An 18,553-nucleotide genomic window follows, 5' to 3' on the forward strand; every position below is an offset into this window, starting at 1 on the left:
CTCGGGCCTAAGAATTTGGACTTTTTTTTTTATTTTTCGGGTATATATTTGCATTTATGCATACAAATATGTATAATTTTAAAGTGAATTCTTTGACCAATCCGAGCCTAACCCAAATGCATTTATGGGCAATTTTTCTACTAAGATTCCACTTTTGTGTACTATTTCAGCAGTTCCAAGTTTCAAGTGACATTGGCAAGCAATAATCTGTTTTTCTTTATTTAGTCAACCTATTTCAAAGTTTTGTTGAAGTGGTTCAAGAAAAAAAGTAACATGGTATGTTTTGAAATTTAATGAATAATTAAGGGTCTTTTTGTCTTTTACAATTTAATCTGTTAGACTTAACCTTTAATATAGATTTTGAAAATTCATGGTATATTTAAGTAGTTTCCTAAATATACAAAATACATTTAAATAGTTTCAAGAATATAATTGTGATCCAGTTCCATTTAGTTCCACTTTGTCCATCCTCCAAAAAAAGTAATATCAGTTGCTAGAGGCAAAAGCTACAACAGCCCCACTTACAAATAAACAATCAATAGTTGAAAAATCTGGTAAGAGTTTGGACCACTCTGCTGTTTGTTTGTGATTGGGATGTGTAGCCCTTATTAATAGGGACACAAGCGTCCTTCAGGGCTGCAAGTCGTGTTGTCCGATTTTGAAGAATATGAACTACATTGGACCAGACCAGGGTTTGGGTTCAGGCCCATATTTTAACAAATTCCCAACCCAACCCATGGTCTCATGCTTTGAAGGACGCTCGCATCCTCAATTTAAGGTTGACACTAGGACCATTGAGAACCAAGATCCCTTCCAACTACATTAGAGTTTGTTCGGATATGAAGAAGGTGGAATAGGTTGAGATACATATGTTGGTACACACAGTTTTACACCATTTGCCACCATTAATAAAACGAAAACAATTCTAGAGATGTCTGAGTAGAAAACAATCCAAGATTCAGATGAAAAACAAAATAGTGTTAAATCAATGTCCATCCTATTTCTCTCTCTCTCTCTCTCTCTCTCTCTCTCTCTCTTTTTGGGTGGGTGAAGAGGGTTGGAGAAGGTACTCATTATCGTCCTGAACTCAACTGAGCAAGAAAAAAATCCCTAGCAATGGCTTTACTGACTCAACGGAATTCGTCATGGGAATCGTCGTCGTCGTCGTCGTCGTTTTCATCAAATTCGTCATCTTCAAACACTGTGCCGTAGAAAACAAATTCGTGACGGAGCATCTCTTCAAGCGTTAAGCTCCCATCTCTGTCGTCATCAGCCTGAGTTGTATTAAAGCAACAGTTAGAGATTCCAAGGGACGTACTAGTTTGTTGCAACTGAATCAAAGAATCGTGCAAGATGGGTCCTAATTGAGCAAAGCAAAAGAAACAGAGAAAGTGCATCTTTTGTCACTCACCTCGTGCATTAGATAGCTTGCATAGTGTTTAGCATAGGATATTTCTCCAGGTTGAAGGTGGTGCATTACGGGTACCAATTCCTCCTCTGTCAAGAATCTGTACACAAATCAAACCAGAGAATCAATATTGCTTAAGATCAATCGCTGGTGAGTCTAAACAAGGTAATAATTAGTTTGCTAGCTAGCTAGTCAGAATCGTATAATAATTAATTCCATAAATAATAGAATAATAGGTACTCGTCTGAGTTCACGTCAAGCTCCGCAAATTTTTCTCCAGCACCTGGCGCCTCATAACCTATTTCCAGTTCCATATAATTCTTGATGATACCATAAGCTCCATCAGAAAATTCCTTGAAGCTGATTCTGCCATCTTTGTCCTGGTCCATTGCCCTATACGCCATGACGATATCGTAATTCGTAAGTATACATATATAACTACAAAGTAGAAACAAAGTAAAGGATGCATGGAATAATTTACTTAATCTTTTCTCTCAACAGCCAGCGCCGAACTTTATGATTGTTGCTATCCTCAGGGTGCAAAAAACTGCAGCAAAATGGTGATTCTTGTTCATCATCAAACTGGGAAAGGAAAAGGAAAAGTGTGGGGGATTAATTATTCTTGGAAAAATTCATACTCGTTGAATTCGACGGCATTGAGAGATTCATCGCCGTCTGCATCTGCGTTAGAAAATTGTTCCCTCAACCACCCAGCTTGCCCGGTGCTCATGTCATTTTTCTCTGTTTTACATTTACACAGAATGACAGAATGTATTATGAATTATATATAAAATCTACGAATGCCTCGTTAATATTAATAAATTATCAAGTAGAAACAAGGAAGCAAGCAAGGGAACAAAGGAAAGGAAAGAAAGACAGCATACTGCTGCATACCTATCTCCTCTTGGGAAAACCGATAGAGACATTCCTTGAGAGAAATTACGCCATCCCAATTGGTATCGCGTACCTCCATCTCTTTATATGTCCTATAAGATAACCTATCGGTTGCTTGTTGAACATTCCAATTAACAAGCTCCTTTAAACTAATCAATCCATCGTCAGGAGACGTGTCTAGCAGAGGAAACAGAACAAGCAACCTGTCTGTTATGTTTAGCTTCCCCTCGTCATTTAATAATTCCTCCATGTCCCCAAACTCACTGGAAAATAAGGCAGATTCCCAAGTTGTTGGGGAATCCCAGTCGCTTAATCCCTTTTCTTCGGTCTGTTTCTCCAAATGCGCAACCAGTGGGTCAAATGGTACATGCCTGTAGCCCAAGCGACGACCCAGGCGAAGGTGTTCAGGACCCTTGCGGGGAGGAAGAGAGGTGATGAGGAAGATGACGAAGACAGTGGCCCAAATGGGATAGACCACCGCCTTTGCCATCTTCCGACGAGTTTATGAGCACCTGAGAAGCGTTCCAAGCTTTCGTGTGCTTAAATAATGGATGGGGAGAAAGATACGACGGCCCGCCTAGCGACACCGTTCGTTCCAAGTCAAGGGCACAAGAGCGTTTTTCGACTTGGTGTGGTATTCGGCGTTCCCGACCAATAAGATCGTATTAGGAGAAAGAGATAAAATAGCTTCTTCAAACACGTTTTTTAGAGTGGTGTGAATTGTGGTGAAATGTGAACCCCTTGCTCCCATCACCTATTCCAATGGGATATTTCACCTTTTTTTTTTTTTTTTTAAGTTGGAAATTGCACGTGCTAACATAGCATCTAGACTTCCAAAACTTGCAAATTTAGTCCAAAATTGGTAACCCCCATTAAGTGGCATATGAAAAGGCATAAATGCTTCATGGGTGTCATCTAATTCTCTTTATCAACCATTCAAATGCCCAAATCTAGTGACTGCTCATGTGACTCAGTGTTTTGTACCTTTATTTCATCTTTTTGACAAGAAGATAATGAACATTGTTTTATTTCAAAGGTTAACTTTGATATTTTCAAAAGGTTTTAAGTTGTACATGACATCACGTGATGCACATAATTGACGACTGGTTAATGATAGATATTAAATTGGTACATTTTGAAAATTTAGGCACTGGACCCGCACGTTTTGAAGTTTGGGGGCCAAAGTGAGATTATGCCCAAAGTACTAATATGCAATTTTTCCAAACAAACAAAAATAATAATAATAAAGTTTCATGAATTTTCAAATTTGGATATGTTTTCAAATATATTAGGAAAAATTCTTGATAAGTACCCTGGACATTAGGGGTTGTCTCAAGTCAGTCCCAAACTTTCAAATGTGTCTCTACAGTACCCCCCGAATTTTCAAAATGTGTCTAATAGGCCCTTGTCATTAACAATTCATCAATTATCTAATCACATGATGACATATGCACTTAAAACTCTTTAAAATGTCAAAACTACCTTTCAAAAGAAGGCATTATTCATTGTCTTCTACCTTGAGATGACAACAGTTTATTCGGAGTCAAAGGTGTCAAGCCAAAGACAATGCTAGTTCTCATAGATTTAACCACCCCAACGGTCGTTGGACTAAGGGACTACACCTTTGTATATGGAAGATTAGATCTTTATTGTTGGGTCCATCATGAGTTGTGTTGTCTACCACAACTGTTGGAGTACTATTCTTTGTTGGCAATACATTCCGATTAGAGCGGCTTCACTAGGTAACAGGGCACCATTCATGCATTCAGAGGATGCGCCACACATCCTCCAAATCATGTGAAGGGCTGAAGCATGCGAGCGTTTTGCTTCACAACCATTAGTTAAGCAAAACGAGCATTTTGCTCCTCCCTCTCCTCTCCTGTCACAGACGAGACATCTCTCCTCCCCCCTCTCTCTCCCCATTTGCTCGGCGATGACTTCACAACCATCACCTGTGGCGAGATCGACCTCAGGTATTATTTTCTTTGCATCTCTTCTTCTTCCATGAAAACTAACCCTAATGGCTACGACTTCACAACCATCACCAGTGGCAGGATCAACTTCAGGTATTGTTTTGTTTGCATCTCTTCTTCTTCCATGAAAACTAACCCTAATGGTTTTGGATGGCAGTCATTAAGCCATTAGGGTTAGTTTTCATAGAAGAAGAGATTTAAAGAAGAAGAGATGCAAAGAAAACAATACTTAAGGTGATCCCGCCGCTGGGCAAATGGGGAGAGAGAGAAAGAGGGAGGAAAAATGTCTTGTTTGCGGGAGGAGAGGAGAGGAGAGGAGAGGAGCAAAACACTCATTTTGCTTAACTTAGACTAAGGCGATGCACACTAACAGGATTGAAGCATCCTTGCATGCTTCAGCCTTTCATACGATTTGGAGGATGTCCTCCGAATGCGTGAACAGTGCCTTGACATAGGGTGCCTGAACTGAAGCCGAACTCGGTAGTGAAACGATTGTGCATCCTCTAGACTTGAGACAACCCTTAAAGTTAAAGGTATTGATCAAGAATTTTCCAAATATATTAAAAAAACCGTGACCAAGGCTTTTTTTTTACCAAATTGTCCATTCTCATCAAATTGGGAAAGGAGTCTGAAGTTTGCTCCTCTTGATCACTGAATCGGACCATCTTTGGTTACTCGGCCCAATCTTTTTCTAAAAGGATTGAGCCGAATAAAAAATGGGGATCCTATTGCATATATTTTGCATTGCATATAGATAAAGTATTTATCTAGATATACAAGATCTTAAAAAAAAGAAGTAAAGAGCCACGAGTCAATAAAGACTGAGGAGATTGACTCAGGAACAAATTTCATTAGGAGCTCCGTTGCAAAGTTCAGACCTAGCCATTAATCGAGAAGCGATGGGAACGACGGAACCTGTGACTTGCCCATATTATTTAGAAATTGTCTTAAAGTGCTCCCTAAGTTTTCTGGCAATTGATTAAAGCCTCTTTGTCATTATTAACGAAAAAATAGAAAAGCTTATTTTATTCATCATTCTTTTTAAAATTTTTAAAATGTAACATTTGAATAAACTTACCGCTAATGGAAATTCAAACACCAAACCGACTGCCCTACACCCTTGACGGTCATCTCTATTCCACAAATTGAATTCCATTGGCCTCCTTCAGAACTATTGAATTCCAAGGCGCACTTATTTCTCTCCATAAATTCCTCTTTCGTTTATTTAACGTTAAAAGAATCCTGTAATTGTTCTTTCTCTCCAAACATCGTTGCATTTCTTTCTTAAATCAGGCACCAAAAATTCCACAGGAAATCTCAACACGTACCAACTTTCTTTCTCATATTCTTGCATTTTATTCTGTAACGTACATAAGCTATATCTTATCAACGACTGTTCCATTTTTTCAACTTCTTGCTAATATAGCATAACGATACAACATAAGAAGTATACAAGCATGAGTAAATTAAATGAGTTGTCCTATTGCTGCATGAGGAGTTAACAAACATCAATTTATGGCTTTACGCTAACATATTTCCATTTGTTTCTTTTTAGTTTAAATACTTTCGACCTCAACAAACATTAATGTTGACAACTCTGACTATAAAGGAACAAGACTCTGTATGAATAGACCTTCCCACCACCTCAGCAAAGTCATCACAGATCAGTAGGGTTATTGAAAGAAAAATTGGATGGGGGCCTAGCTACTCCCTGCTGGCAAAGAAACCTTTCCTAAAGCAAAAATTATAGCTTATCACACCATTTTCTCATCACTTTGTCCTACTCCTTGATACCTCTTCTAGAAATATTTTCATAAATTTTATTGAAAGTACTTTGGAAAAGTTTTTTTTGTAAAAGCATTTTTCGAAAAGCACTTCCATAGATTTTTATAAAATATAGAAGTGCTTTTATAAAAATACTTTTATAAAAATACTTTTGTAGAAGTGTTTTTATAAAAGTGTTTTCATAAAAGTGATTTTCTAAAAATGCTTTCGTAAAAGTGACTTCTTAGAGAGGAACAAATGTGGTTAATAAAATCTAGGGAATTATGATTAAAAGAAAGGGATAGAAACACCAGGTTTTTTCATCAAACAACAAACTTAAATAGAAGGAGAAACTCCCTAGAATTCTTAGAAAAAGATGAAGTCTCATGAGCTTAGAAGAAGTGGCGGAAAACTTTAAAATTCCATTGAGATAAGTGATGTTAATCATCCCCATCCGGTTAACTTACAAGACCTCATCATTGCCAAAATCATTGAAGTAGAGGTAGATGTCTTGCTAGCCTCTCCCTAGAGGAGGAAATAGAAAGTATAATGAAGTCTTTATGGACTCACTCAGCTCCAAGACCCGATGGCTTCCTTCCTTTCTTTTATCAAAAATATTAGAGCCTCTTAAAAGCCGATATCATGCCTTTATAAGGAACTTTTTTGAGACAACATAATTTCCCTCTAACATAAATGCTACCAATCTGGTCCACATTTCAAAGGTGAGAAACCCAAAAAAGATACCAAAAAGTATGGACAGACCTAATGCAGATTTTTGAATACTATTGCAAATCTATAAACATTTAAAATGTTAAAAACCCACACTCTATGCAACCATACCTGCCCGTCAATTATATCAATTCCGAGTTGGCACCGACCCCAAATGTACTTTAAGCCTATAAATTCTGACCCTGAGCTGAACCGTTATTCTCCCAAAGAAATATTTCAGAATAGGCCAATAAGTGTTTGCAATGTAATCTACAAAATTCTTGCAAAATGGCTAGTACTGAGAATACAAAAAACTGTTGGGGAAAGTAATTGCTCCAAATCAAGTTGCATTCATTAAAGGGAGACAATGCGTGGATGATGTAATAGTTGCAAATGAAACATGCAATAAAATGAAGAAACAGAAAAAATGAGTGAAATGGATGTTACTGAAAATGGATACATCCAATGCTTATGATCGAATGATAAGAGATTTCATCCTAACGGTCCTTGTTGAAATGGGATTCCCTCACAAATGGTGTAAAATGGTGGATAGCTGTATAAACTCCCCTAAGTTCTCAATCAAGATAAATGGAACCCAAAAACAACCTCAAACAAGGGATCCCCTTTCCCCATACCCTATTCATAATGGGTATGCAAGTGTTGTCCAGTTTATTTGAAAAGGCTGAGAAAGAAGAAGGATCGAAGGGATTCAAGCTATGTAAAATGGAAACTCCGATTACCCATCTGTTCTTTGCTAATGATTGTCTAATGATGTGCAAAGCCGATCCTAATCAAGTTTCCAAAGTGAAAGATTTCTATTGAATTTCCAAAATCTATTATGACAAAAAATCAATAATAAAAGAAATCAAGGGCTCAATTTAGTAAGTGTGTTCATGGAAGGAAAAGGAAAATTCTGTTGAGACAGCTTGGAATAAAACAAATGGCATTAAAAGAAAATATTTGGGAGGGGTTCTTACAATGGTAAAGTCGGTTCTTCAAGCTCTGGCTACCTATATTAAGGGCTTGTCCATCCTTAAAATTGTGTCCAGAATAGAACAAATACAAAGAGATTTCTGGTGGAGTGGTCATCAAAATAAAACAACATCCCATACTATGGCATGGAACAAAATCTGTAAACCAAAAAAGGAAGGAGGGCTAGGCTTTCAAAAATTAAAGGAATTCAATAAAGCCTTGTTTAATATATGGAGGCTATTCTCACAAAACACAGGACTTTGGAGTGCCATTCTGAAACAGAAATGTCTCACAAATGCGTCTTTGTTTTCTTTAAAAAAGAAATCAAATGACTCGCCATGGTGGAAGAAGGTAGTGGACACCTTGGATCCCCACATTTGGTAGGTCAAAGATGGCCAGTCAGTTCACATTTCAAACCTGTGGATCCCCACATTCAATGCATTCTCTCTAGAATTCAAGGATTCTATTTCCTCTAGTCTCTTGAATGAATCTGTAAAAAATCTGATTGGCAAGAATGGAAACTAGGATCAAAGGAAACTACTCCAACTCTTTACAGATAGATGTATTGCTTATAGCAACCAAAAATGCTTATCTCCCCACCTCCAACATGACACTTTGTTATGGACAAAAAAAAAAAAAACTAAGAAGGCAAAATATGATGTCAAATCAGGGTACAAAGTCTTCACAGAGAATAATCCCTCTTCATCAGGCTCCTAAGTGAATTGGAATATCATTTTGAAAGCTAAAACCCCCCTAAGGTTTCAAGTTTTCATGTGGAAGGCTTGGCAGCATGGTATTTGTACCAAAGACCGTTTCAATTTCTTACCAAAAGAAGATAGGAAATTGTGATGTGCAACGAGGAGATTAAATCCTAGCAACATGTATTTTTCTCATGCCATTAATGGGTGGGTCCTTTCCCCATTCAGAAAACGGAATCTAACTCGTGTGAATAGATTTTGCATCTCACGTGCAAACATTTACCGTATCACTGTTTCAAGTTTCCCTGTCGTTTCCGGTTACCTTCGAGTCTGTCACCCTCTCTGTTTTTCTGTTTTGGAAATCCGATGACTCTGGCACTATTTTCCGAAGGAAAGATACCTTGCACGGGAGAACGAACAATGAAATCCGACGACCCTGGCCAGCATTTATTACACATGTAATACATGTTGCCTCATAGATCTAACCCGTCGCTTGCATGCTCAAATCCGTGATAACCTACCGTCACTTGTAGGGTTAATCTGATAGCCCGTCACTTGCATGCTTAACTGTGTTTTATTGCCTAGGTAAATAGATATAATAATTTTTAGCCATAATCATTTCTTCTCCTCGACAGATATATTTGCCTGTTGATCTCTATATATATTCTCGTTCTATTTTCTTCTGTTTTTTCATTCTTGTCGCTTGAGGGTTCTTCTAATACTGCCGTTTAGGTTCTTACTTAGTGTTCTTCTGGTGTTTGTATGTCTGTGCTTTATTTACTTCAAACCATGTTTTTTACTGTACTGATTGAACTATGTGTTGATTTTTTTTTTTTTTTTTTTGTGCCAGGTTCTTCTGGTTGTTGCTTGGGTTCTTCTGCCTTTTACACCATTGCCTGGGTTCTTCTTGTACTGCCGTTTGGGTTCTTGCCTGGGTTCTCCCGGTGTTTGTATGTCTATAAATTCTTAGTTTTTTTTCTCTACTAATTGAACTATGTGTTGACTTTTTTCTTGTGCCAGGTTCTTCTGGTTGTTGCTTGGGTTCTTCTACCTTTTACTCCATTGCCTGGGTTCTTCTAGTACTGCCGTTTGGGTTCTTGCCTAGGTTCTCCTGGTGTTTGTATGTCTATAAATTCTTTGTTTTTTCCCATCTTATTTTTTATGTTTGTATGTGTGTGATTATTTACTTCAAACCAAGTTTTCTCCTGTACACATTGAAGATCACATTGCTAAATGTTTTTTTGAATGCCTTTATTTTCTTTATCTTTGTTCTTGTTGAAACTTTTTGAGTAAGATGGTGGTTAACTTGCTTGCTTGTGAAGAATTTATGTGACTGGTGTTCGCAAGGATTAAGCAAGAGGAGGTTAAGTCTTATAGCAATGTTTCCTCTTTGCTCTTTCCCGGATCATATGAGGGAAAGAAATACTAGAACTATTGAAAATTGATGCTTACATTCATCCCATTGGAATGCCATTGACATGATAGATTCATGGATGGCAACCAGAAAGGAATTCGGAGAAGTTTCCTTTCTAAACTTTTTGATTAGCATTTTCCTCAGAGCTTTCTGAGACCCTATGTATATCATCTATTTATACATGGTCTATACTTGCACATGGTGTTTTCTTTTTGATTTGATACTTCGCTTTTCAAAAAGAATAAAAATGTAAACGGGCTTTATTAATGCAGGCCAAAGAGAAATATAATTCTTAGATAAATAAAACTGTTATCGGTTGGAAATCTGACTAGTAGTTAACCCATCCTTTAACCTCTTGACTAGCAAGAATATAAGTGAACGATTTAGCTGATCTTAGTATCAATCTAAACATGATTTTCTCTGCACATCTCTATACACTTCATGCACACTGATATTGGCATTCTATGATAGAAGATATGGTGTATTTTCCTCTTGTTTGTATAATGAATATTCTACTCAAGGAGGTCATGTGGTGTAAGTTGTTTGCTGATGATATTTAGTCTTGTACTCTTGTTTCATAAAACCAGAGAGGGGGTAGTTTAAGATACAAAGACATGCTTTATGATCAAGTGATTTTAAGATAAGTAGGAGTAAATAACATATACCGTGTAACTTAGCAATAATAGTAGAGAAGGGGTAGAAATAAGATTCATGACCAAGGATACTCCAAAGCATGCATTTCCACTAGCTTGGTTTGATTGTATTTAGTGGTAGTTTGGGAGGGCTTTGACACAGTGACTTATGGCTTTGTGAGGTGGGCTCCACACAGACAGCCTATAACTTATGTTTGGCGAAAAATCTGGGAAGCCCAATTATGGAGCCCGGATCTCCTGCCCACGTTTATCTTAGCCACGCATAGAGAACATCTCATCCTCTGCATAGTATTATGCAGGGGGAGATGTTCCCTATTCACGGGGGTGGTGTACTGTGGGTAAACGTGGACAGGGTTCTTGTAGGCAGGAGATCCGGAGTCCCAATTATGATGTCATTCAGCTAGAAAATTGGAATTGTGGTTAAACTTCTTCAAATCGGCCCCGTGAAAGCAGCTCAATCAAGGCGTAGGCCCTCCCAAGTGGGGCTCTTAGGGCTCTTGATGGTATCTATTCAAGACAGTATAAGAGATGGGGGGTTGTGGTTTGATCTCCTGCTCATTAAGGGGTTGTTCAGGGTGGTAGTTTGGCTGTGTCTGTGGCTTCAAACTTTTCTCTGGGATGTGAGAACGGGGGCATTCTTCAGGCAAGGCACACACACCATGAAATGAGCCTTGCCTATAAGCGTAAGTTCACCTGAGACATGCCTTTTAAAACATTGGATTATAATAGGGTGGGTGAAGTGGAGAGTTGCTTTTAGAGGCTATTGTACTATAAGAAATAAAACATCCATAAATATTTAGATGAGGATGTTGAGATAAATGAGTTGCAAGGCTGGGATGGATGCCTAGAGTTGAAAATTAGTGTGCTGGAGGGAATTTAGTGTCAGCTTCAATAGGTGGAAATGGGTTAAAGAAGTGAGAAATACTTGAAGGTCTATGGATTGACAGAAGATATCGCTCTTGTTAGAGTGAACATGTAACAGGATTCACGTTCTAGGCCCCCAAGTAGTTGGTTAATGGAATTTTTGAATTTGTAGGTAATCTGTTTTGTTTGATGAATTAATAGTTTTTATAGCAACAAACTTAACATTTGCAATGTCAACATTTCTGTTTTCCTCAAATTCTTACAAAGTAGACTAAGGCTGCATTTGAAATTAGGCTTGCATATGAAAGCCTTTTTTTTTTTTTTGTAAAATTGCATATATTGACACTTGAATACAATTCTATGTTACTGTACACAAAACGAAACATAATTCACAGAACAATCATAAATATTGCTGGGTAGCATAACATCATTCTTTTACATGAATTTTTTTTTGGTATACTTTTACTGGACATATTGGAAGCTTCTTTTTTATCATTATTCAAAGGTTAGAGCCACCAAAACCACAAAAACTTGATATGGAAAAGCATATGAGGAGGTTAAGTCATATAGCAATGTTTCCTCTTTGCTCTTTCCCGGATCACATGAGGGAAAGAAATACTAGAACTTTTGAAAATTGATGCTTACATTCAAAACAAAGATGATGAATTTTGTGGGATAGTGTGTACACAGCAATTTTGTGGGGTCCAGGGTCTGATAGAAATGCGATGAATTTTCTAGCATATATTTTAATGAAAGCAAACACAGGTTGAATAGTTAATTAAACCCATAACCTTAAGAGTTCTACATTGGGCCATCATCTATAAAGAATTTTCTGTCTTATCTATTAATGATTTATTGAGAGGATGGAATACATTTTTGGAAGGCTCTGTTATGATTTTGAATCACTATTTATACTGCATATGTGGTTCAGAATATGACTAAACAAAACCAATTAATTGGATATATGTACCCTTGCAAATATATATAAACGCCCAACACTAAAGTGAAAACAACTTGACTATTTTATAATTTACTGAAACTATTATTTTTTCCCACCCTCATTTACACATGTTTTTTTAGAAAAATATTTTACCTTCCACTTGCCCCTACAATGCAGGGGCCTCTCCGCTAGTATTCATATTAACATGGGATATGAGGAATGCCAAATTACATAATCAAAAATCTTGAATCTGAACCTGAACTAGCAATTCAGTTCTTGAATGTATCTCCGGATCCTAGGAGAATTGTTGATCTAGAAATAAGTAGGCAACCACCTCTCGCTAATCACAACTTCAGAATGTTCATGGATGGATCTTTTATACCTGATGAAGGAAGATTTGGCCCGACCTCACAGTTATGCGACACGTGGCAGAAACGACAGCTCGGCAAAAGGGCCAAGCCTAGGCGTGAACAAGGGGACACCAGCGGACCGAACTCCCTACGGGGGGCCCGAACTCACCCTTGGCCCAAAACCAGAGTAAACCGAACTGGCCAACCTTATAACAGTTCGGGATATACCTCGCCGAACTGACCAACCTTGTAACAGCTCCGGATATACCTTGCCGAGCTGGCCAACCTTGTAACAGTTTGGGATTCACCTCGCCGAACTGACCTACCCTATAGATACCTCCGAACTCAAGACTTCGCCTCGCTCACCACTCCGCATCACCTTCTGGGCACCAAAACCAAACAAGTCGTACCATGCCTGACACTGAGGAAGTCCGTGCCCGAGGGCGCCGCACCTGACTGACTTGGGATCTGACGCTTGGCGGCCGCACTTTTAAACAGTCACCTACCACCGCCACTGACACCGCCATCTCCAGTTAGAAAGACGGTTAGGCAGTGACGGTTCTGTCCCAACAGAAAGGACGACGGCCGAATTGACAAGCGCAAGGGTAATCATACCCGACCTGACAAGGGCCTCGGAACGAGTGCGCGAAGTGATTATAAGAGCCCCCTGCCCCCCAACAAAGAAGGTATGCAAACTTTGTGCTATCTGGTATTATCTTGCTTTTGAAGGATTCTAACTTGAGCTTCGGAGCCGCTACACCGGGTTCCCCCCCGGAGCTTCCTCATCTCCTTCGTTTCAGGTTCCCTGCTACCCCGTTCAGAAGCAAGGTCGTTGACAGCTAAGACCGGCCGGATCGCGCTCCATCAATTGGCGCCGTGGGAACGCTTCAAAAAGCCTCCCTCCAAACTTCCATAACCCCTTTTCTTCAAAAAACCCAACACTCATGGCCTCCTCCAGCAACGTCGGACGTGGCACGGAGACAAACACCACCGGGGAACAACTTCAAGTCCCCCTGGTGTGCGTTGGACAGTTCACCATCTCCCTTTTGGTGGATGGGATCCCCAGCTTGAACGCGCCACAAGCAGTGGCGCCCGTAAACCTTCCTACCACAAGCATCCCCTTTCCTTTCCCCATTGAGACAACCTTTACTGAACCGACTACCGTCCCCCTGGCAGCCAGCCAAAACCGGTTGGACGACCTGATGCAGTGCATGCGGGCAATGCAAGCCCAAATGCAACAGTTCCAGCAGCACCAGCTTCACCATCACCAAGTACTGCACATCTCCCAGTATCACTATCAACAGCAATTCCCCCAACTGCCACTGAACCAACCACTACTTCCACCTCGCCACCCTGCTCCGAGGTCGGTCAAGCCCTCCCCGCAGGATGGACGCCCCCACCAGGCGAAGGCCTCCCAGCCCCAGAACCCCCCTAACAGCCAGGCCTCATCCCCAGGCCGAAGAGAGAAAAATATCATCCCCGCCTCGCAACCCGTAGGCGGGTTGGGAACCTCGCCCGCGAGGTCAGCACCCCGGCGCTCCAAGCCCGAGTTCCCGCTCACGGAAAATCGATTCGGCGCCCTGGCGGCAAACTACCAGCATTCCGGGTCCATCGAGCTCGGTAACACGGAGGCCAGCAGCGCCAGTACAAGGCCCACTCAACAACGAAGGCGCCGGCGAAGTCGCCGAACCGCCACCTGTGCCTTGTCAGAACTCAGAGGCAAAGAGACGAACTCGGACGAGGTAGGAGCTGCCCCGATTCTCTCGGTTCCTTCCCCCCTCGCATCAGAACTCCTAGCGGTCCCTTTACCTAGAAATTTCAAGCTCCCGCCTCTGGACAAGTACGACGGGTCCTTCGACCCCAACGACCACGTTGACGCCTTTCAGTCCCAAATGCACCTCGCCAGGGCCAGCGAATCGTGCATGTGCGTGGCCTTTACCACCACCCTCAGGGGGGTAGCCCGCACTTGGTACAGGAACCTGGCCCCCGGGTCGATAAAGTGTTGGGCCTAGTTCGTGCAGGTCTTCACCGCACACTTTGTCACCAGCCAACGGTGCCCCAGAACAGAGGAAAGCATCTTCAGAGTAGTTCAAAGAGAAGGAGAATCCATCCGGGGCAACATTAAGCGATTCAACGAAGCATGCTTGCAGATACCGCGGTTGGACCCCACAGTGCAGCTCGCGGCGGCCAAAAGAGGGGTGACGCACAAAGAATTCAAATGGCACATGGTGGCTAACCAGCCCGCAACCGTGGCCGAATTCCTCAAGCTCGCGGATAAGTTCATGAGGACAGAGGAAGAAATCAACCAACGAACCGAAGGCAGGAACGAGAAAAGAAAGAGGGAAGGCGAGCTCTCCAACCCAATCGATAGAAAAAACCCGGCCCGGAAGCCGAAGCCAAACCAGTCGTTCCGAGCCCCCCTAGCAGTTCGGACGGACTACACGCCGTTAAACACAAGGCGGACCGAGATCTTAATGATGATCAAAGACTCCCCGTACGTGAAGTGGCCACCTCGCCTAAAGGGAAATCCGAACAAGAGAAATATGAATTTGTATTGTAGTTTCCATAGAGGCCATGGTCATAGTACCGAGCAGTGTAATAACCTCCGGGACGAGATAGAGGGGCTCATCCGTCGCGGATACTTGAGAAACTTTGTACAGCACACCAATAATAACAATAAGGCAGGTCGGCAAGGGGAGCACGTAAAGGATGCCCCCGAGTCTAGCAGTAGACCTGTCGAACCGTTGCAGCGACAGCCTCCGGAAGAGAGGCCAGTTCGGGGAACCATCCATGTAATTGTGGGAGGTTCGGTGGTAGCGGGGTGTACCTCGGCAGCGACCCGGACTTCAGTTCGCGAAGCGGCCCTCGAAGAATGTAACCCCCCAAAGAGACCAAAGACCGAAGAACCAATCTTCTTCATGGAGGACGGCGCGCGAGGGGTCCGCTACCCCCATGATGATGCGCTTGTCATTAAGCTAAGGATCAGCGACTTCGAGGTCAGACGCGTACTCGTAGATTCGGGCAGCTCAGCGGACATCCTCTTTAAATCAGCATTTGACCAGCTACAACTACAGAGGAGCGAGCTGAAGCCCGCGAGCACTCCCCTGGTGGGTTTCAACGGAGAGGAAGTCAGGCCCCTCGGAAAAATAACGGTACCTGTGGAAGTCGGCACATGGCCTTGTGCGGTCAGACTCAACCATGATTTCCTGGTGGTCGCGACCCCCTCCCCATACAATGCCATAATAGGGCGGTCGATCACCCATATCCTACGAGTGGTGGTCTCCACCTACTATTTGGCCATGAAGTTCCCTACGGACTTCAGTGTGGGAGTAGCGCGGGGCGACCAGCTCGAGTCCCGCAAGTGTCATGTTGCCGCCCTAAAGGGAAAAACCAAGGCGACCGATGACCTCGAACTGGAGCGGCCTGCGGAGCAAGGTGAGGAACGAACTTCACCCACGGAGGAAACCGTCGCAATCCCGACTTCGGCTACGGACCCAGCTCGCACACTTCAGATCGGAGCTTCCGTCGAGGAACCCCTACGAACCGAACTGGTGAGTTTTTTACTTCAAAATTTAGATATTTTCGCCTGGTCCGCGGCCGACATGCCCGGCATTAGCCCCGGCCTGATAACTCACAAACTTAATACTGACCCTGTAGTCAGACTCGTTAAACAGAAGAAACGCAACTTAGCCCCTGAACGCTGGAGGGCGGTCGACGAGGAGGTCGAGAAGCTCCTCGCAGCAAACTTCATAAAGGAAGTCCATTACCCGAGCTGGGTGGCCAACCCGGTGTTGGTAAAAAAGGCAAACGGCAAGTGGCGCATGCGCGTCGACTACACCGACTTGAACCGAGCTTGTCCGAAAGATTGCTTCCCTCTCCCCAGAATTGACCGCCTAGTGGACACGACCTCAGGAAGTGAGTTGCTAAGCTTCCTGGATGCCTACTCGGGCTACAACCAAATTCGGATGGACCCATCCGATGAGGAAAAAACCAGCTTCATAACCGAGTTCTGCCTATATTGCTACAAGGTCATGCCCTTCGGACTAAAAAATGTCGGGGCGACTTTCCAAAGACTTATAAATAGGATGTTTCGGCCCCTGATTGGCACGAAGATAGAGGGCTATGTAGACGACATGGTCGTCAAGACTCAGTTTTCACAAGAATTAATATAAGACTTAGATTCTGTTTTCCAAATCCTACGTCAGTTTAGCATGAAATTGAACCCCAACAAATGTGTCTTCGGCGTCACCTCGGGCAAATTCCTAGGGTATATTGTCAATCGACGCGGTATTGAGGCTAACCCGGAGAAGATAAAAGCCATTCTAGATATGAGACCACCTCGGAAAGTAAAAGAAGTTCAGAGGCTAAACGGCCGCATAGCTGCTCTAAGCCGCTTCATGTCCAAATCGGCAGACCGCTGCCTACCTTTCTTCAAAGCAATCAAAGGCAAAGGGTTCGAGTGGACCCAGCACTGCCAGCTCGCGTTTGACGAGCTAAAAGGTTACCTCGCTAGTGTGCCAACCTTAGCCAGGCCCGAGGAGGGCGAGGTCTTAGAACTGTACCTCTCGGCAAGCGACGAGGTGGTCAGTTCGGTAATAATAAAAGAAACAGACCGGGTCCAGCGACCCATCTATTATGTTAGTAAAATTTTGCAGGGAGCAGAGACAAGGTACCCGCAGATAGAAAAGCTAGCATACGCACTAGTGACAGGAGCTCGGAAACTCCGCCCATACTTCCAGGCTCACCCCGTCATCGTCCTGACTGACAAACCTCTGAGACAAGTTTTACTCAAACCCGAGGTTTCCGGTCGACTGACGAAATGGGCCATCGAACTCAGCGAGTACGACCTCCAGTACAAGCCAAGAACCGCTATTAAGGCCCAAGCTTTGGCAGATTTTATCGTCGAGTGCACTTTCAGCCACGAAGCCCCACAGGTCGAGCCTGAGGTCCCCAGTTCGGGCGAACCCGGAGCTCCCGAGCCAATAGAGTCTGAACCCCGCGAAGTAGCAACCAGTGTGGCATCGCTCCTGGTCAGGCGAAACGTGAACTGGGATGAGGAGCATTGGATCCTTCACGTGGATGGTTCCTCGAATCGGCAAGGCAGCGGAGTTGGAATAGTCTTATGCGGCCTGGGTGGCACGAAATTATAATACGCACTACGCTTTGAGTTCGTGGCATCCAACAACGAGGCAGAGTACGAAGCACTAATAGCTGGGCTGGACCTAGCGCGAAAGTTAAAGGCAAAACACTTGGTCATCTGCAACGATTCCCAGCTCGTGGTCAACCAAGTTACGGGCGAGTATGAAGCACGCGAGCTCTCCATGATCGCATATTTGGCCAAAGTAAAAGAAGCCCTACTCAAATTCCAGTCACATTTCATCAGGCAAATCCTGAGGTCAAAGAACACTGAGGCCGACGCTCTGTCCCGGTTAGCCAGCACAAGTCACAACAGCATGAGAACTGTTTACATAGAGGACTTACCTCGGCCTAGTATTCTCGGGGGGACAGAGGAGGTCGCTCCCGTCTTGGAAGCAGAGCCGAGCTGGATCGACCCACTCGCGAGCTTCTTGATAGACGGAACCCTCCCTGCAGAATGCAATGTGGCCAAGAGGGTGCAGCGCCAGGCAGCCAAATACGTCATAAAAGACGAATGGTTATACCAACGGTCCTACACGCTCCCCTACTTGCGTTGCCTGCGACCTACCGAAGCCGAGTTCGTACTCCGCGACACTCATGAAGGCCTGTGCGGCGGACACCTTGGGGGCAGAGCACTCGCCCAAAAAGCACTTCGACAAGGATACTACTGGCAAACAATGAAGGCAGAAGCTGTCGAGCTCGTCAGAAAATGCGACAAGTGTCAGAAGCACGCCAATATCTACCGTCAACCTGCCTCCGACCTCAAACACCTCGCCAGC

At 42.9% G+C, this 18,553-nt stretch overlaps 1 protein-coding gene across 1 annotated transcript; it reads right to left on the bottom strand.

Moving 5' to 3' along the window:
- Window positions 1-794: 794 nt before the first annotated feature.
- LOC148881025 (Calcium-binding EF hand family protein) lies at window positions 795-3,354 on the bottom strand. The gene is made up of 6 exons (XM_088963232.1): window positions 2,303-3,354; window positions 2,047-2,149; window positions 1,890-1,955; window positions 1,649-1,801; window positions 1,412-1,508; window positions 795-1,274 (listed from the first exon to the last, which is right to left on the bottom strand). The coding sequence occupies exons 1-6, from the start codon at window positions 2,790-2,792 to the stop codon at window positions 1,131-1,133; spliced, it is 1,053 nt and encodes a 350-aa protein (XP_088819358.1). The 5' UTR covers window positions 2,793-3,354; the 3' UTR covers window positions 795-1,130.
- Window positions 3,355-18,553: the final 15,199 nt, after the last annotated feature.

Source organism: Nelumbo lutea, chromosome 1 (assembly GCF_056320005.1).
Source record: "Nelumbo lutea isolate HS-2025 chromosome 1, American lotus-T2T, whole genome shotgun sequence".
NCBI lineage: Eukaryota > Viridiplantae > Streptophyta > Magnoliopsida > Proteales > Nelumbonaceae > Nelumbo > Nelumbo lutea.